Raw genomic sequence first — 21,503 nt, 5'->3', positions numbered from 1 at the left:
TCCTCCTCCTCCTCCAGGTCCTACTCCTCCTCCTGCCACATCTCCAACAGCAGAGCCACAGCCAGGAAGGAAGCATGGAAGGAAGACCAAAAAGTGATGGCCATGGGTTCAGTCTGGTCGGCCAAAAGATGCAGCCTCTTGTGGTACCACAGCCTGGGGACACAGATGTCATCTGTTGCTTTCCGGATCTCTGGGACTTCTGGACCAGACTGCACTTCCTTACATATGGACTCCTCAGGCCACCAATTTTGATGTTCAAGAATTGATGTCTGCCCTGGGGGTCCAAGGCTTCGCTAATTTCTCCTGTTTATCCAGCGTTGCCTCCCTCTTTGTTTGGTTCTGATCCCTTAATAAAGGATTTTTGGTTTCAATTATACTTGCCTATGTGTGTTTTCCTTAAAAAAGGACAGTTTGTTTGTGAGGATTCAGGTACATTTCTAAAGTACAATGTGAAATTAACAAGGGACACCAAACAATCTCCTTGAGATTAAATAATACAAGATACCAATGGTGTTGTGGTAACTTGACACACAAAACACACACAAAAATATTCTGGAGTAAAACTAAAACTAAAATAAAACAAAGATCAGCCTTTGAAAAAATACAAACCTAGAATAAAAAAACAACACAAACATATTTTTGTCAGATGTAACAAATCAAAATATATTAAGGGAATCCCGATAAATAATAAAGAAATAAGTTTGTGAGAAGTCTGTGTGAATATGAGCAGCAAAACTACTTAATTCTTCTCACATTATAAAGAAGAAGATAGTGCGCTGTATTAAACCATTTTTTACATTGCACCGTGACGAAAGTGCTGTATCCATTGCGAACGCTAAGTTTACCAGACCGAGCTGTTCCGTGTCGGAATTTCTTCTGAGCATGCGTGGCACTTTGTGCGTCGGAACAGGCCACACACGGTCGGAATTGACGCGATCGGATTTTGTTGTCAGAAAATTTTATAGCCTGCTCTCAAACTTTGTGTGTCGGAAAATCCGATGGAAAATGTCCGATGGAGCCCACACACGGTCGGAATTTCCGACAACACGCTCCGATCGGACATTTTTCATCGGAAAATCCGACCGTGTGTACAGGGCATTATGCTGATGGGGGCCCTAATGAAAGGGGGACTCTGATGTAAGGGGACTTCTAAGGTAGGTTTTGATGTGGGGGAGCCTCTGATGGGGATCCCAATGTATGGGGACTGTAACGAGCCCCTGCTCACTCGGTTCCACTCTCCCGACACTCCTCTGCTGCTATAGAATCAGATTGCAGATCACACGTCTGATGGTTCAGTCATCCGATGCTCCGGGATTAGAACTACAGCTATGTGCCGTCCTAATCCAGTTGTGTAGCTCAGAACAAACACCAGGCAGGCTGTACGTAAGTTCAACCAGGAATCTCTTTTACTGCAAGGAATACAGGCTCTTTTATACAGTAAAAGAGGAGGTGTATACCTCCTGCTTATATTACTCTGAACATACACCTGTGACCAGAAACCTAATTAACATCGGCTAATTAACTAATCCCTTTAGACAGCCTAGATGACTCAGACATGACCTTTAGGCCAGACTGGCCGTCTTGTAGCTCAGAAAACCCAATCAACATTATCACAAATCCACACCAAACTCTTCTTCACACAATAGCAGAGTTAATTAACACAAACAACAATGGAGATCTAATGACTCTTAGATCCCATACTAGACTTATTTACAATACACATTCTAGCAGGCAACAGACAGACAGGTGGCTGGAATTGACATCAGCATCTCCTAACAGTATTTGTCCCAGCATTATGAATCAGCCACTATTTCTAATATGGCAAATCCAGGGTCCCCAGAGTCTGTGTGTCCTGGGGACCACAGTAATACCACCTCAAGGGTCCCCAGGCATACAGCTCACAAAGAGCACCGTTCCCCCAAATTCCAGGGCCCACGATCGATTGGCAAGAGGCTAGCATTCAGTCCCCTCCAAAAGTCTCTCTCCCGGCTAGGTCTGTCACAGGGACTATAAGGGGACACTAATGTAAGGGTAGACTCTGATTGGGACCCTGTTGTAGGGAGGGACTTGGAAGAGGACTCTGATGTGAGGAGAGACTCTGATGGGGTCCCTGATGTAAAAGAGGAATCTGATGGAGACTTTGATGTAAGAGGGACTCATATAGGAACCTTAAGCATGGACTCTGATGTAAGGGTGGATCTGAAGGTGGGCTTTTATATTCCCCCCAATGTAAATGGGACTTTGATGGGGACCCTAATGAAAAGAGGAACTCTAATGGGAACTCTGATGTAAAGGGGCTCTGATGGGGACTCTGCTGTATGAGGGACTCTGATATAAGGGGCACCGATGGGCTCTGATGTTACCATAATGTAAGGGGGGACTCTGATGGGGACCCCGATAAACGGAGGAACTCTAATGTAAACTCTGATGCAAGGAGGACTCTGATGGGCATCCTGATGACAAAAAGATCTCTGATGGGTCCCTGTTGCAAGGGGGAACTCATATGGGGAACCTAATAAAGGGAGGAACTCTAATAGGGACCCTGATACAAATTAGACTCTGATGGGACCTTGATGTAGGGTGGGACTCTGATGTAAGGGGAACTCTGATGGGGGCACCACTGTTGAAGGACTATGATGGGGATTCTGATATAAGGGGGGTTCTGATTTAAGGGGGGCTCTGATGGGGAATTTGCCATTTTAAGAATGCATGCAAGACACTTTTGCAAAATCTGTCTGCTTCAGGGTCTCTTTGTATGCCAAAAAGAGAGTTGATGTTAATTAGCATTATTTAAGTTGTATAGGGAGGCTATAATTTTGGGGGGAGTGGAAGTGTTTGGGCAGTTTTACAACCATCCAAATCATTTTCTGCAGAAAGCCAACCATTGGCTTGACAGGTATAAACACATTCCCAGCCTGGAGTGTATTTAAAATCCTTTGCTATCAACCACCATTTGCAAATGACACTGGTAAACAAGTGGTTAATTTGTGCCTTTTTTTATCTGCCTGGAGTTTAGTTTTAATAGATATTTAATTAATATATGTTAATGTCAATATAGAAGTGGAAGGAAAGTTGATAGATTTTTATTGAATGAAACAATAGTGGATAAAAAAACGCAATTCAACAGGCATGTCTGTCACTGTCCACACACATAAAATGAACAGTATCTCATATTTGTGGGAATTTGTTATTTTGCTAAAGCACTGTATATCTTTGGCAACTGGGATTTTTTTTTTTTTTTTTTAATAACACATACTTTTTGATTTTCATTGTGCTGAGTCTCATTGTGACTAATCTTCTCTGGCCTCTTTCAGCAAATTCCCTTCTATATGCATGCACTCTAGCATTAGCTGCACATCATTGCTTTGGTCAATTTACTGATTAACAATTATGGACAATGCCTATGCAGTGTGTGTAAGCACAGCCATAGCCTAGGTATTATTTAAATGAAAATTGTACCTTTAGAAAAAAAACAAACTTTGAAATGACATTTACAAGTAAAAGCTTTTATTAGATTTTAGTAAAAGGGCTGTACTATATGTACTGTAAAGCAGGACAGGTGCACTGGATATCAAGTTGCGTGGTTTTACTGCAAATGGGAAATCTCTTAACTTAGAAATATTGACATTTTACTACATTTGCCAGGGGGTTTTCCATGTTCTACCTACAGTAACTGCAGTTTTTGCAAGGTGACTAGCTTATTTTGATCATTTCCCACTGGGCATGGCTAAACATCAGGCAATAACAGTTTAAATACAATTCTGCTTATTATTTTATTTATCATTTTGTGCAACCATTTTTGTAATATATCCATTTTTTCACATCACACAGCCAAGACAGGTGACACACACAGTTCGTAATAAAGTACAGTGGAACCTTGGATTGCGAGTAACGCGGTTAACAAGCGTTTCGCAATACGAGCACTGTATTTTGAAAAATCCTAACTCGGTTTGCGAGTGTTATCATGCAAAATGAGCAGGATTCAGGCCAAAGCGGTGTGCAGTGGAGGGGCACCGGAGCTGAACTTCGCCGATTGTAGCCGTTCGGAGCAGTTCGGAAATGCTCGGAAAGCAGTTCGGAAATGCTCGGAAAGACTCAGAAATACTGCGTTCCCAAGCCTTTCCGAGGTTTGCCGAGGTCAGCAGAGCTATCCTCGGGCCTTTCCGTCTGTTTCCGAGGCTCTCCGGCTCCCCCCGCCTCTGGCCGCATGCGGTATTGCATGCCATTGAAGTCAATGCGGAACAAATTATTTTCCTTTCCATTGACTTCAATGGGGAAACTCACTTTGATATGCGATTACATTGGATTATGAGCATTCTGCTGGAACAGATTATGCTCATAATCTGAGGTTCCACTGTAATTGATCTTTGTGGTTCAGCAGCTTTCTATGTCTACATTCCATCTGTGACTCAGCATCATCACCTCTGTCCAGTGAGCAGAAGATGAATACTAGGCCAGGAAATAGCAGAGTAATACAGTTGCAATAAAAAAGTATGTGAACCCTTTTGGAATGATATGGATTTCTGCACAAATTGGTCATAAAATGTGATCTGATCTTCATCTAAGTCACAACAATAGACAATCACAGTCTGCTTAAACTAATAACACACAAAGAATTAAATGTTACCATGTTTTTATTGAACACACAATGTAAACATTCACAGTGCAGGTCGAAAAAGTATGTGAACCCTTGGATTTAATAACTGGTTGAACCTCCTTTGGCAGCAATAACTTCAACCAAACGTTTCCTGTAGTTGCAGATCAGACATGCATAACGGTCAGGAGTAATTCTTGACCATTCCTCTTTACAGAACTGTTTCAGTTCAGCAATATTCTTGGGATGTCTGGTGTGAATCACTTTCTTGAGGTCATGCCACAGCATCTCAATCGGGTTGAGGTCAGGACTCTGACTGGACCACTCCAGAAGGTGTATTTTCTTCTGTTTAAGCCATTCTGTTGTTGATTTACTTCTATGCTTTGGGTCGTTGTCCTGTTGCAACATTCATCTTCTGTTGAGCTTCAGCTGGTGGACAGATGGCCTTAAGTTCTCCTGCAAAATGTCTTGATAAACTTGGGAATTAATTTTTCCTTTGATAATAGCAATCCATCCAGGCCCTAATGCAGCAAAGCAGCCCCAAACCATGATTCCCCCACCACCATACTTCACAGCTGGGATGAGGTTTTCATGTTGGTGTGCTGCGCCTCTTTTTCTCCACACATAGTGTTGTGTGTTTCTTCCAAACAACTCAACTTTGGTATCATTTGTCCACAGAATATTTTGCCAGTACTGCTGTGGAACATCCAGGTGCTCTTGTGCAAACTGTAAATGTGCAGCAATGTTTTTTTTGGACAGCAGTGGCTTCCTCTGTGGTATCCTCCCATGAAATCCATTCTTGTTTAGTGTTTTACGTATCATAGATTCCCTAACAGGGATGTTAGCATATGCCAGAGACTTTTGTAAGTCTTTAGCTGGCACTCTAGGATTCTTCTTCACCCCATTGAGCAGTCTGCACTGTGCTCTTGCAGTCATCTTTACAGGACGCCCACTCCTAGGGAGAGTAGCAGCAGTGCTGAACTTTCTCCATCTATAGACAATTTGTCTTACTGTGGACTGATGAACAGCAAGGCTTTTGGAGATACTTTTATAACCCTTTCCAGCTTTATGCAAGTCAACAATTCTTAATCGTAGGTCTTCTGAGAGCTCTTTTGTGCAAGGCATCATTCACATCAGGCAATGCTTCTTGTGAAAAGAAAACCCAGAACTAGTGTGTGTTTTTTATAGGGCAGGGCAGCTGTAACCAACACCTCCAATCTTATTTCATTGATTGGACTCCAGTTGGCTGACACCTCACTCCAATTAGCTCTTGGAGTCATTAGTCTAGGGGTTCACATACTTTTTCCACCTGCACTGTGAATGTTTACATGGTGTGTTCAATAAAAACATGGTAACATTTAATTTTTTGTGTGTTTTTAGTTTAAGCAGACTGTGATTGTCTATTGTTGTGACTTAGATGAAGATCAGATCACAGTTTATGGCCAATTTGTGCAGAAATCCATATCTTTCCAAAAGGGTTCACATACTTTTTATTGCAACTGTATTTCTGTTTGGCATGGTTTATGAATAATAACAATGGTTGGCTTATAATAAAAAATCTTTTATTATGAAAAACCGTGAAAATGTATACATTTAATGTGTGTATTTACTTGCTTGCCTGGAGTTCCACTTTAAATAATAGTTAATATTCACAGTATGTACTTGACATCAAAATTTTAATTCAGCATTAAACCATAATTACTTATTAAAAAAACACTTTTAGAAAAATCATTATGATTACTGTTACAATATGGGTTTGTACTGCTTACCTGTCCTACATAAAGCGATAGGTTTGTGACTGGTTGCTCCTCCATGAAAATTAAAGGTTCCCATTGCCATCCTCGTTTAACTCTTGCATGATTTGAAACTTTATTTTGCTGAGTTACAAATTTTACAAAATTCATACATATGGCACAAGACCACAGAAAAGAAACTTCCAAGAGAATATTCAGCCATATGAACAGGTTCCTCATATTGTACATTCAGTGCAAATGTATTATGTGTGATTTGATGATGCACAATTCACATATTTGTGGACTTTTGTTCCAGTGAATGGGAGGTTGCATTGTCTTCATAATTCTGAAAAAAATAGGAAAATGTATTAAAAATACAACTATATACCTTGTCAAATTCCACTACATTACATGCTAATGGAAAGGAATATTTAAAAAATACTGTATATATACAGGTAACTCTTGCTAGCAGCCATCACATAACTCTGGCTAGAAGTGTCTCTACAAATATAATTAAAAACAATATAACCGCTTTTATGCAGACTGAAAAAAACTACTCACTTTACAAAAATCTATGAAAAATGCATCCAAACACCTGTAGTTTTGTTATTACTGAAGAATATAGTGGAATATTACATACTGTGGGTAAATATCCACCTTAATTACCATCATCCCTGTGGTGATATGTCAAAGTAAAGAATGCTGTATAGGGGGACTTGAACTGTGGAATTAAAGATTTTGTGGTTGAAGGAAAGAATATTGCATAATGTATTGCCTGCCTTACTGGCAGGATCATCAATCAATAAAATAAAGAAAAACCAATACAAGAAAAGCAAAGCAGCCATCACATCTAAGAATTGATAAGTTGCAATATAATAAATATTTGCTTTTGGGTTAAATAGGACTTTAACCACTTGACCACTGGGCACTTAAACCCCCTTAATAACCAGACCAATTTTCAGCTTTTGGTGCTCTCACATTTTGAATGACAATTACTCAGTCATGCAACACTGTATCTATATGAAATTTTTGTCCTTTTTTTTCACACAAATAGAGCTTTCTTTTGGTGGTATTTAATCAGCGCTGGGTTCTTTATTTTTTACGCTATAAAAGAAAAATGACCGAAAAATCTGTAAAAAAATGCATTTTTCTTTGTTTCTGTTATAAAATTTTGCAAATTAGTAATTTTTCTTCATATATTTTGGCCAAAATTTATACCGCTACATATCTTTGGTAAAAAATAACCCAAATTGGTGTATATTATTTGGTCTTTGTGAAAGTTATAGAGTCCAAAAGCTATGGTGCCAATAGCTGAAAATTGATCACACCTGAAGTACTGACGGCCTATCTCATTTCTTGAGACCCTAACATGCCAGAAAAGTCCAAATACCCTTTGGAAAGAAGATATTCCAAGGTATTTAGAAAGATGCATGGTGAGTTTTTTGAAGTTGTCATTTTTTCCCACAATTCTTTGCAAAATCAAGTTTGTTTTTTTTTTTTCTTTTTTTTTTTCACCAAATTGTCATATTAGCAGGTTATTTCTCACACACAGCATATGCATACCACAAATTACACACCAAAACACATTCTGCTATTACTCCCAAGTACGGCGATACCACATGTGTGAGACTTTTACACAGCGTGGCCACATACAGAGACCCAATATGCAGGGGAGCACCTCCAGGCGTTCCGGAGCACCCAGGCCAATTCTGACATTTCTCTCCTACATGTAAAAATCATCATTTATTTACTAGAAAATTACATAGAACCCCAAAACATTATATATGTTTTTTTAGCAACTTTTTATCTCTCACGGTATTTGCGCAGCAATTTTTCAAACGCGTTTCTTTTTTTTTTTAAAAACAGTTTTGTGCTTTGAAAAAAAACAAAACAGTAAAGTTATCCCAATGTTTTTGCATAATGTGAAAGATGAAGTTACGCCGAGTAAAGAGATACTCAACATGTCACCTTTCAAAATTGCACGCGCTTGTGGAATGGCGCCAAACTTCGCTACTTAAAAATCCCCATAGGCGACGCTTTAAAATTTTTTACTGATTACATGTTTTGAGTTACAGAGGAGGTCTAGGGCCAAAATTATTGCTCTCGCTTTACCGATCGCAGAGATACCTCACATGTGTGGTTTTCATATGTGGGCGGGACTTACGTATGCGTTCGCTTCTGCAAGCGAGCACGCAGGGACAGGGGCACTTTAATTTTTTTTTTTATTGTTCATTTTACTTTATTTACTTTACTTACATAGTTACATAGTAGGTGAGGTTGAAAAAAGACGCAAGTCCATCAAGTCCAACCTATGTGTGTGATTATGTGTCAGTATTACATTACATATCCCTGTATATTGCGGTCATTCAGGTGATTATCTAATAGTTTCTTGAAGCTATCAATGCTCCCCGCTGAGACCACCGCCTGTGGAAGGGAATTCCACATCCTTGCCGCTCTTACAGTAAAGAACCCTCTACATAGTTTAAGGTTAAACCTCTTTTCTTCTAATTGTAATGAGTGGCCACGAGTCTTATTAAACTCTCTTCTGCGAAAAAGTTTTATCCCTATTGTGGGGTCACCAGTACAGTATTTGTAAATTGAAATCATATCCCCTCTCAAGCGTCTCTTCTCCAGAGAGAATAAGTTCAGCGCTCGCAACCTTTCCTCATAACTAAGATCCTCCAGACCCTTTATTAGCTTTGTTGCCCTTCTTTGTACTCGCTCCATTTCCAGTACATCCCTCCTGAGGACTGGTGCCCAGAACTGGACAGCATACTCCAGGTGCGGCCGGACCAGAGTCTTGTAGAGCGGGAGAATTATCGTTTTATCTCTGGAGTTGATCCCCCTTTTAATGCATGCCAATATTCTGTTTGCTTTATTAGCAGCAGCTTGGCATTGCATGCCATTGCTGAGCCTATCATCTACTAGGACCCCCAGGTCCTTTTCCATCCTAGATTCCCCCAGAGGTTCTCCCCCCAGTGTATAGATTGCATTCATATTTTTGCCACCCAAATGCATTATTTTACATTTTTCTACATTGAACCTCATTTGCCATGTAGTCGCCCACCCCATTAATTTGTTCAGGTCTTTTTGCAAGGTTTCCACATCCTGTAGAGAAGTTATTGCCCTGCTTAGCTTAGTATCGTCTGCAAATACAGAGATTGAACTGTTTATCCCATCCTCCAGGTCGTTTATAAACAAATTAAATAGGATTGGTCCCAGCACAGAACCCTGGGGAACCCCACTACCCACCCCTGACCATTCTGAGTACTCCCCATTTATCACCACCCTCTGAACACGCCCTTGTAGCCAGTTTTCAATCCATGTACTCACCCTATGGTCCATGCCAACGGACCTTATTTTGTACAGTAAACGTTTATGGGGAACTGTGTCAAATGCTTTTGCAAAATCCAGATACACCACATCTACGGGCCTTCCTTTATCTAGATGGCAACTCACCTCCTCATAGAAGGATAATAGATTGGTTTGGCAAGAACGATTCTTCATGAATCCATGCTGATTACTGCTAATGATATCGTTCTTATTACTAAAATCTTGTATATAGTCCCTTATCATCCCCTCCAAGAGTTTACATACTATTGATGTTAGGCTAACTGGTCTGTAATTCCCAGGGATGTTTTTGGGGCCCTTTTTAAATATTGGTGCTACATTGGCTTTTCTCCAATCAGCTGGTACCATTCCAGACAATAGACTGTCTGTAAAAATTAGGAACAACGGTCTGGCAATCACCTGACTGAGTTCCCTAAGTATCCTCGGATGCAAGCCATCTGGTCCCGGTGATTTATTAATGTTAAGTTTCTCAAGTCTAATTTTAATTCCGTCCTCTGTTAACCATGGAGGTGCTTCCTGTGTTGTGTCGTGAAGACTGAGGAGAAGAATAAATTCAATACCTTCGCCATCTCCCCATCCTTTGTAACCAGATGTCCTTCCTCATTCTTTATGGGGCCAATACGGTCTGTCCTCCCTTTTTTACTGTTTACATACTTAAAGAATTTCTTGGGATTTTTTTTGCTCTCCTCCGCTATGTGTCTTTCATGTTCTATCTTAGCCGTCCTAATTGCACCCTTACATTTCTTATTGCATTCTTTATAAAGTCTGAATGCTGAGGATGATCCCTCAACCTTGTATTTTTTGAAGGCCTTCTCCTTTGCTTTTATATGCCTTTTTACATTGGAGTTAAGCCATCCAGGATTTTTGTTCGCTCTTTTAAATTTATTACCCAATGGGATACATTGGCTAATGCCCTTATTTAATATGCTCTTAAAGCAAACCCATCTCTCCTCCGTATTCTTTGTTCCTAATATGTTATCCCAATTTATGCCTTTTAGCAAGGTTTGTAGTTTAGGGAAGCTGGCTCTTTTGAAGTTCAGTGTCTTTGTGTTCCCTTCATGTTTCCTATTTGTGTGATTTATACTGAAACTAATTGACCTGTGATCGTTGTTACCTAAATTGCCCCGTATTTCCACATCTGTGATCAGGTCTGTATTGTTGGTAATCAGTAGATCCAGTAATGTTTTATTTCTAGTTGGTGCGTCTACCATCTGACCCATAAAATTGTCCTGCAAGACATTAAGGAACTGGCGAGCCTTAAATGAATGCGCGGTTCCCTCCGCCCAGTCTATGTCTGGATAATTAAAATCCCCCATTATGATAACACTTCCCATCCTTGCTGCTAATCCAATTTGTGATAGGAGATCCGTCTCCACTTCCTCCCTCAGGTTAGGGGGCCTATAGCATACTCCCAGTATTATTTTCCCCTTAGCTTCATCCCTTTGGAGCTCTACCCATAAGGATTCCACCTCCTCTCTAGCTCCCCCAGTGATGTCATCTCTCACATTCGCTTTTACATTATTCTTGATATATAGGCATACCCCTCCCCCTTTTTTACCCTCTCTATCCTTGCGGTATAGGGTATACCCTTGAATGTTTGCCAGCCAATCATGAGAGCTGTTGAACCAGGTCTCTGAAATTCCCACAAAATCCAAATCCCCTTGTACAACAGTATCTCTAGTTCACCCATCTTGTCCGCCATGCTCCTGGCATTGGTGAACATGCCACATAGTTTGGACCGGTCGCATATTGTCCTCGTATTGGGTGTTTCAAGATTGCAACTAGGACTTGCTACTATACTCACCTTGTGTTTTTGTGCTTTGGTTAACCTACCACTAATGCCCTCAATACTACCCTCTGGAATATCTTCCGCGCTGGCTATCACTGTCTCTGGACCCTCCCCCCCATCGCCTAGTTTAAAAACCCCTCTAACTTTTTGGCCATCTTCATTCCCAGAAGATCTGCACCCTCCTCATTTAGGTGCAGTCCGTCCCTTCTATAGTACCAGTTACCGACTGATTATTCGGCCCAGTCCTCCAGGAACCCAAACCCCTCCTTACTACACCAGCTCTTCAGCCACTTGTTTACTTCCCTAATCTCCCTCTGCCTTTCTGGTGTGGCTCGATGTACCAGTAGTATTCCTGAGAACACTATCTTGGAGGTCCTTTTCCTCAATTTAGCACCTAAGTCCCTAAAATCGTTCTTTAGGACACTCCATCTGCCTCTGACTTTGTCATTGGTGCCAACGTGCGCCATGACAGCCATGTCTTCCCCAGCCCCTCCCAGTAATCTGTAGTTTGATGCTTTTTTCCAAAAAAAAAAAATTGACCACTTTTATTCCTATTACAAGGAATGTAAACATCCCTTGTAATAGGAATATGGTATGACAGGTCCTCTTTACAGTGAAATATGGGGTCAGTAAGACCCCACATCTCACCTCTAGGCTGGGAAGCCTGAAATAAAAATAAAAAAAAAAGATCCTGGCTTCTATCATAGCGTTAAGTCGGTAGAAGCACCGGAGGGTGGCAGGAGGGGGGATGTCCCCTCTTGCCTCCCATAAGAATGATCAAGCAGTGGAACAGCTGCTATGATCATTCTTATGGTGTAGGGAATCGCCAGCTAAAAAAGTTGATATCTGAATGATGCCTGTAGCTGCACCCATCAATCAGATATCCCCGCACAAAGTCAAGAACGTCGTATGACAGCTGGCAGGCGGGAAGTGGTTAAAAACATTTTTTTTAACACAAAGTTGTCCATTTATACGATATTTCTAACACATAGCATGTACATACCAAAAATGACACCCCAAAATAGATTCTTCTACTCCTCCTGAGTACGGCGATACCACATGTGTGAGACTTCCACAGCCTGGCAACATACAGAGGCCGAGTACAGCCGAGTATGGCTGAGCATGGCTGGGTATGGCTGAGTATTGCTGAGTATCACAGAGTATTGCAGAATATGGCTGTGTATGGCTGGGTATGGCTGAGTATGGCAGAGTATGGCTGGGTATCACCGAGTAGTGCAGAGTATGGCTGGGTATGGTGAGGTATTGCAGAGTATGGCGGGGTATTGCAGAGTATGGCGGGGCATTGCAGAGTATTGTGGGGTATTGCAGAGTATTGTGGGGTATTGCAGAGTATTGTGGGGCATTGCAGGGCATTGCAGAGTATTGCAGGGCATTGCAGAGCCTTAGGGATGGCTGAGCATGGATGGATGGATGGCTGGATGTCATTGAGCAGCACTGTGGACACTACACATCCAGCCCACAGTGCTGCTGCCATCCATCCATCCATCCCTCTCTCTGCTCACAGTGTACGGATCGGTACACAGAGAGGAGGAGAGGAACCGGCGTCATCAGATGATGCCGGTTTGTTTATATGTGATCGCTCCGTCATTTGACGGAGCGATCACATGGTAAACGGCCGCGATCAGCGGCCATTTACTGGGATCCGTGATCCTCTGGACCCGGCGGTCACAGTTGTGTTCGGGTGCGCGCCCCAGGGTGCGCGCGAGAGGGGAATTCTGGGAGGACGTCATAGTACGCCCTCCCAGAGTTAAGCAACCGCCCTGCAGCCGTCATTCGGCTATGGGCCAGTTGTTAAGTGATTAAAGCTTAGAGGCTTTCATCAATCCAAGTGGACATCATATGATGTCCTCCCGCATGGGGCTTCACTGCAGCATGTTCTGTCACTGGCTGTGTTCATAGGACACAGCCAATGACTGATCACATGGTCTCCCTGCCAGGACCATGTGACCGCTGTGACCAATCACAGCAGATCACATGACAATTGTCATTATCCTTTAAAGTCCTCTCTAGTGTATGGTAGAGATCTACTCTTCCCATTTCTTTGGTTTCACATGACAATTGTAAACAATGTATGGCTTATTTTCATGACATCCATTGTGTACAATTATGTTGCTAGCTGTGATTGATCACACTGATCACATGGTACAGATAGGGCCAATCACAGCCCATCTGTACCATGTGATTACCTATGCCAGTCACAGCTTATCACAATAAAACAAACTGAATGAGTCAATTTCATTCAGTGAAATGTCTGCTTATAACAATGAACTTTATTGCTATAAGGAATCATAATGTATATATATATATATATATATATATATATATATATATATAAAAAAAATACTGACCACTTCCCCAGAGTAGCACAACATTACTATTGTAACATTATATTATTCTGGTCACAGTGTGCTAAAAAAAAAAAAGCATAAAGAAAAGAAAAAAAATTTATAAAAAAGAAAGAAATGAAAACAATTAATAATTAATTAATGATTATTATTTTTTTGTTTTTTTTTTTTTTTTTTTCCTACTGTCCCTGATCACCCCCACACCAGTTATATGATGACACTGTAATGCACTGGTAACAGTATGTTAAAAAATATATAGCTTTCTTTTTATTTCCTCATTTTCCAAAAAATTATGACAAAAAATGACAACTTTAAAAAAACTTGCCATGCCTAAATACTTTTATATGTCTACTAGAGTTGAGAGAACAGTTTGGCCCGAGCATCAGTTCGGGCCGAACATTGGTTGTTCGCTCCATTCAGGAAACATCAAAATTTGCAGGGTGATCACACTGCCGAACGCCCTGCAATGCACTGCGCGCTGTACAGTGCATTTTGTGCCCTGATTGGGCAAAGCTTTTCCCAATCAGGGTGCAGTATAAGCTGGTTGTTAAAGAGTGGGGCCGGGAAGCCAGCTATGGAAAATTTTCCATATCAGACCCTTATCCGAGAACACAGCCTGGCAGCTCAGGAAAAGGGGAGGGAGCGAGCCCCTCCCCTCCTGAACCATACCAGGCCACATGCCCTCAACATGGGGGGTGGGTGCTTTGGGGCAGCAGGACTCTGCTCCCCCACCTCAAAGCACTTTGTCCCCACGTTGATGGGGACAATGGCCTCACCCCCACAACCATGGCCGATGATTGTGGGGGTCTGTAGGCAGGGGGCTTATCGGAATCTGGAAGGTCATCAGATCCTGCCCCCATGTGAATGAGTATGGTGTATATGGTACCCTACCCGTTCACCAAAAAAGCGACAAAAAGTAATAAAAACACAGAGACTATTTTTGACAATTCAATCATGCTGCCTGCCCCACTCGAAAAACAAACAAATAAAGAAAACGCTCCCACCATAAATGAAAGCTGGCCACAGGCCAAGCTGTTTGACAGCCGTTTGACAGTTCTTAAAAAAATTACCCTGTGGGGGCCCCCAAAATCCGTAACAGACCCTTATCTGAGCAAGCAGCCTGGCAGGTCAGGAAAGAGGGAGGGTGAGCGAGCGCCCCCCTCCTGAACCAGACTAGGCCACATGCCCTCAACATGTGGGGGTGGGTGCTTTTTTTTAGAAATTACATTTTTGCTGCAGCATGTTCTATGCATGCTACAGGCGTGCCAATTTACAGGCAGACTAAGGGGACCCTCCAGACACTATATTTAAAGGAATTTTTCATTTTTATAGTTGCACTTTAAGCATCATTAAAATCACTGCTCCTTAAAAAAAGATTGTTTGTAAAATAATTTTTTGCATTGATACATGTTCCCCAGGGCTGTACCAGGACCCCCATACCCCTTTTATGGCCAGTTACTTGTGTACAAGCCTTCAAAATGGGCACTTTTGTTTTTTCCTGTTTGACTCCCATAGATTTCAATAGAATTCGTAGTTTAGGTTAGAACTTTTCCCTTGTTCAGGAGTTCTGCTGCAAACTGAACAGGGGGGTCTTCGACCCATCTCTACTGTCTACTTTCTAAAAAGGGGTAATTTGGGGGATATTTGTACTGTTCTAACATTTTCAGGCCTTGGGCCATCAATACATTAGGACTGATTGATTTTCAGATATATACCATAGTCTGTGGACTCTATAACTTTCCTACAGACTAAATAATATACACTGAGTTTGGTTATTTTCACCAAAGAAATGTAACAGAGTACATTTTGGCCTAAATTTATGAAGAACGATTATTTATTGCAAAATGTTATAACAGAAACAAAGAAAATGCATTTTTTTCAAAATTGTTGCTATTTTTTTTTAGCGCAAAAAATAGAAAACCCAGTGGGGATTAAATACCTATAAAAGAAAGCTCTAGTTGTATGAACAAAATTATAAAAAAATATTTTGGGTACACAGTTGCATCACCAACGCAATTGTCATTCAAAGTAAAAAAGCTCAAAATTGACAAGGACAGCAAAAGGGTAAAAGTGTACAGTATTGAAGTTGTTAAAGTAGTTGTAGTGTCAAAACTTTCACATCAAAAGGGCAGCGCTCATATCCAACAACATTAAAGAAAATTATATGGCATAACCAGGAAATGCAGTGAAATCAGCAATGGTGTTTAAATAGGTAGGTGATCAGTCCCATAGTCAGGCAGTGAATGAGTTGTATCTTGTAAATCCCATACAGTCCAATATCCCATGCAGTCCAATATCTCATACAGTCCAATATCCACAACGATGAGCAATGGTGTTTAAATAGGTAGATGATCAGTCCCATAGTCAGGCAGTGAATGAGTTGTATCTTGTAAATCCCATGCAGTCCAATATCCCATGCAGTCCAATATCTCATACAGTCCAATATCCACAACGATCTACCACCAATACCTCCACTTGTGAGAAAATACAGGGGGATGAGCCTCCCCTGTTGTGAATGCTCTTACCAGACTATACTGGGTAGTAAGCCTTAAATGGTAATCATGGGTATCTCCTTATAGCTGAAAGTCTTCACTGACAATCTCCTGCACAGGGATTGGATTTCATACCGATGCTCTCATATCATATCTCACTCTATGCTCGCCACCCACGAGTACCTGATCCGATCGGTGTGATGATGTTCACTGTTGGCAGTCGCTAGGCCCAACACTGACTTTCACCATCAACGACATCATCTGAGGATGTGGCCTAACAACGCGACGTGCCAAGGTTATGTACGATACCTCTCCCGGCTGACAACCTATGGGAGCATTGCTAGTGGACGGCCACCTAGGTCACTCCCATTTGGCTCACACTGTCCAATAATCAAACTGACTGATATAGCCTACTCATACACTCGGCCCAAACATAGCCATAGATGTACCGACTAATGCTGCATTGTCCAATGCCTGTGCAGTAATGTGTTTAAAACTTAAAAATATCAAGTATTCATACATCAAAATAGCTCACTGTGTATTAGAAATCATTATACAATAAAAAGATAAACCTAATAGGACCGGTAAAAATTATATACATTAATAAAATAAAAAAATATATATATACACTCAAATATAGTAAAAAAATATATAAAAATATATATGCAAAAATATATATAAAATTGCATATAAACAAGAAGAAACACCTTATGAATTATAGATGCCAACATGTTTGCTGAGTCAGAAGTATATCTTGATAAGAAAGGTCATAACCTACTAGAATGTTATGAAGGTAACCATACGAATTCCGTTAGCCCTCTAATAGGGTTGTTCAACTGAGAGCATACACTACATTTCCTACATGAGTAAAATCCAGTACACTGCCAAAACATATTTTTTCTGACGGGGATCTAAAGCCTTTTTAACGATCCTGTCCCCAAAATTGGGGGCTTTTCGATAAATGAATGAAGGAGTAGTTGGCATTGCCCCTTGCAGGACTCTATCTAGGCAAGTACATGCCAATGCCGTTTGAAGATTTTTTCTATATCTTTGTATTGTATGTGAAAATTGGAGATAAAACCCCATTCTTGTCTGGGATTTGGTTGTCAAACCCTTTCTCTCAAACACCTATCTCTCTGAGTTTCCACCAATTCCTCAACAATCTTGTCAAAATGCTGCTCTTTATAACCCTTTTGTACAAACCTATCCTTTATTACCTTTGAGTACGTAATGAAATCAGTATCCGTGGTACAATTCCTCCTTACTCTCATGAGTTGGCTTTTCGGTATGTTTTTCAACCAATGAGGATGATGTCCACTGTCCGTCGGTTTGAAATATACTGTGGTGATCAATGATGGCCCCTGTCTCATTACATCTACATCCATGAAGTGGATATGCTCCTTACTGAACTCGTAATCCAATTTAATATTATTTGTGTACGAGTTCAAATTTTTAAAAAAATCATGTAGGGAGCATTCATCTCCCACCCAGATAAAAAATAGCTCATCGATGTACCTTCTATAGAACAGGAGGTGTTCATTTCTATTTGCAAATACGAACTTGTCCTCCCATTCCCCCATAAAGAGGTTGGCAATGCTGGGAGCACATTTTGCTCCCATGGCCACGCCTCTCTTTTGGGAATAGAACTTGTGACCATACCAAAAATAGTTATGGGACAGGCAGAAGTCCAATGCCTGTCCCAAAAAGACCTTCTGTTCATAAGGAATATCTTCACGCTGGCTCAGGGCCCAATTAAGTGCCAGCAGAGTCCCGTCATGCTGAATGACAGTATACAGTCATCGGTTACAGCAAGACTTGGACAGTATCTTGACAAGTTTCTTCAGGCCAGTGTCTTAAATACAAAAGCTTATTTAAAAGACACAAAAAAATTCCCAGAACTTATTAGTGAGATTAACTTAACTGGTAAATCTGAAGTTTACTTGGTAACAGCAGATGTGTCGTCTCTGTATACTGTCATTCAGCAAGACGACACTCTGCTGGCACTTAATTGGGCCCTGAGCCAGCGTGAAGATATTCCTTATGAACAGAGGGACTTTTGGACTCCTGCCTGTCCCATAACTATTTTTGGTATGGTCACAAGTTCTATTCCCAAAAGAGAGCCATGGCGATGGGAGCAAAATTGCTCCCAGCATCGCCCACCTCTTTATGGGGGAATGGGAGGACAAGTTCATATTTGCAAATAGAAATGAACACCTCATGTTCTATAGAAGGTACATCGATGACCTATTTTTTATCTGGGAGGGAGATGACTGCTCCCTACATGATTTTTTGAGAAATTTGAACTCGAACACAAATAACATTAAATTGGATTACGAGTTCAGTATGGGGCATATCCACTTCCTGGATGTAGATGTAATGAGACAGGGGCCATCATTGATCACCACAGTATATTTCAAACCGATGGACAGAAACAGTTTCCTTCTGGTAAACAGTGGACATCATCCTCATTGGTTGAAAAACATACCGAAAGGTCAACTCATGAGAGTAAGGAGGACTTGTACCACGGATACTGATTTCATTACATACTCATAAAGGATAGGTTTGTACAAAAGGGTTATAAAGAGCAGCAAATTTCTTCTTGTTTATATGCAATTTTATATATAATATATATAAATATAATATATATAATAATAATATATTATAATAATAATAATAATATATTATATTATATATATTGTTATATATTTTTACTATACTTGAGTGTATATATATATACATATTTTTTAAATTTCATTAATGTATACAATTTTTTCTGGTCCTATTAGGTTTATCTTTTTATCGCATAAAGATTTATAATACACAGTGAGCTATTTTGATGTATGAATACCTGATATTTTTAAGTTTTAAACACATTACTGCGCAAGCATTGGACGATGCAGCATTAGTCGGTACATCTATGGCTATGTTTGGGCCGAGTGTATGATTAGACTATATCAGTCAGTTTGATTATTGGACGTGTGAGCCGAATGGCAGTGACCTAGGTGGCTGTCCACTAGCAATGCTCCCATAGGTTGTCAGCCGGGAAAGGTATCGTACATAACCTTGGCACGTTGTGTCGTTAGGCCACACCCTCAGATGATGTAGTTTATGACATAACGCGTCAGTGTTGGGCCTAGTGACTGCCAACAGTGAACGTCATCACGCTGATCAAGGAACTCATGAGTGGCAAGCATAGAGCGAGATATGATATGAGAGCATCGGTATGAAATCCAATCTCTGTGCAGGAGATTGTCAGTGAAGGCTTTCAACTATAAGGAGATACCCATGGTTACCATTTAAGGCCTACTACCCAGTATAGTCTGGTAAGAGCATTTACAACAGGGGAGGCTCACCCCCTGTATTTTCTCACGAGTGGAGGTGTTGGTGGTAGAACATTGTGGATATTGGACTGTATGATTTCCTGCATGGGATTTACAAGATACAACTCATTCACTGCCTGACTATGGGACTGATCACCTACCTATTTAAACACCATTCCTGATTTCACTGCATTTCCTAGTTATGACATATAATTTTCTTTAATGTTGTTGGATATGAGCGCTGCTCTTTTTGATGTGTGCTTTTTCATTGTAATTTATTCCTATCTATTGATAGGTGAATGGTAGCAGCTTTTACCTAAAGTGGCAATTATACAATAGTGTGAAGGAGGTGCATTGTAGTGCTCCTATCCCACATTGGTCTATTTAATTTCTATTTCACTTTCTCCTTAAGCGCTTGGTTTAGGAAGGGCTAGTGGTTGGTTATAGTGTCAAAACTTTGCCAAAAATCCTAATGTTACCTGCCTATTGATTTATCACTCTAACATGTTTATCATGTTAAAATAACCATAAACATACTTTTTTATGTTTAAGTGCAGTTGAGTGAGTGCTTAGGCTTCACTTGTGAACTTTCCCTAAAGAGCAGTGGGCACAGCTTCCACCAGAGAAATTAATCAGAAAGGGAGGAGCCTATACAGACCGAGTAGAACCAAAGCTCAGTATTTAATCAAAGAGCATACACTCTGGAAAAAGGGTTTTACCAGTTACCATTGCTTCAAAGAGGCACCGCATCTTGGTGCCAAAAACACTGGAAAATAAGCCAGTTGCAGAATGGCTAACAAAGCATTGTCAGCCCTGGACAGGAAATCAAGTGAGATTCAGGGGAAAGGCAGGATCATCAGATTTTTATAGTAAAAAAAAAAAAAAAAGGATATGAAAATGAGCATGTCTCTGATCCTATCAAATCAAAAATGATGTTGGTGGGTAAGGTATGCACCACACGTGCTAAAAAAGTTCCAATATGTAGAACTATAGAGCAAAGTGGGGAATTTAAACACTTTTCAAGAAAAATTACAAAGATTCAATAAAAGCACATCTATTTAGTCTATAATGTTTAAAAACCAAATGTACTACTCAATATAGTGCATAAAAACATTTAGCCATCCACATGTATAACAAGAAACACCCCGTATGTACCCTTACCCACCCTATACATAAATAGCACACTGTATGATAGGATAAGATAATGTAAGAACATCCATTACCAAAAAAAGCAATTTTCTCATTTTCCAACATCCATTACCACTTGCCTACAGGGCACTTTCACCCGCTTCCTGCGCAGGCCAATTTTCAGCTTTCAGCGATGTCAAACTTTGAATAACTATTGCGCGGTCGTGCTACACTGTAACCATGTGAAATTTTAATAATTTTCTTCACATAAATAGAGCTTTCTTTTTTTGGTATGTAATCACTGCTGGGTTTTTTATTTTTTACTTTAAAAAAAGACCAAAAATGTTGAAAAAAAATTTTTTTTTAGTTTCTGTCAGTTCATTTTGTAAATAAGTAATTTTTCTCCTTCACTGATGTGCGCTGATGAAGCGGCACTTATGGCCACTGATGAGGCGGTATTTATGGGCACTGATTAGGTGATACTGATGAGGAGGCACTAATATGCCACACTTATGAGCACTGATAGGTGGCACTGATATCTGGCACTGATGAGCACTGATAGATGGCACTGGTGGGCACTGATGGGCACTGATAGGCGGCACTGATAGGCAGCAAGGATAGGCAGCACTGATGGGCAATGATGGGTGGCATTGATGGGCACTGATGGATGGCACTGATGGGCATTGATGGGGAACAATGATGGGCAATGATGGGCAGCAATGATGGGCAT

At 40.6% G+C, this 21,503-nt stretch overlaps 1 protein-coding gene across 3 annotated transcripts in view; it reads right to left on the bottom strand.

Annotated features, from left to right (window-relative positions):
• LOC141145030 (cadherin-19-like) overlaps window positions 1–21,503 on the bottom strand; it is a 258,346-nt gene that overhangs the window by 196,649 nt on the left and 40,194 nt on the right. For 2 of the 3 annotated variants that reach the window (XM_073631277.1, XM_073631276.1), the window contains exon 1: window positions 6,364–6,570. In XM_073631277.1, coding sequence (XP_073487378.1) covers window positions 6,364–6,433 — 70 coding nt within the window. In that variant the 5' untranslated portion in view covers window positions 6,434–6,570. Of the gene's footprint in view, window positions 1–6,363; window positions 6,674–21,503 lie in introns of those variants that run through there. The other variant, XM_073631275.1, reaches the window with a different exon arrangement.

Source organism: Aquarana catesbeiana, linkage group LG05 (genome assembly GCF_042186555.1).
Source record: "Aquarana catesbeiana isolate 2022-GZ linkage group LG05, ASM4218655v1, whole genome shotgun sequence".
Lineage (NCBI taxonomy): Eukaryota > Metazoa > Chordata > Amphibia > Anura > Ranidae > Aquarana > Aquarana catesbeiana.
The sequence above is the reverse complement of the archived record's forward strand: the minus strand, read 5'-3'. Positions and strand labels throughout refer to the sequence as shown.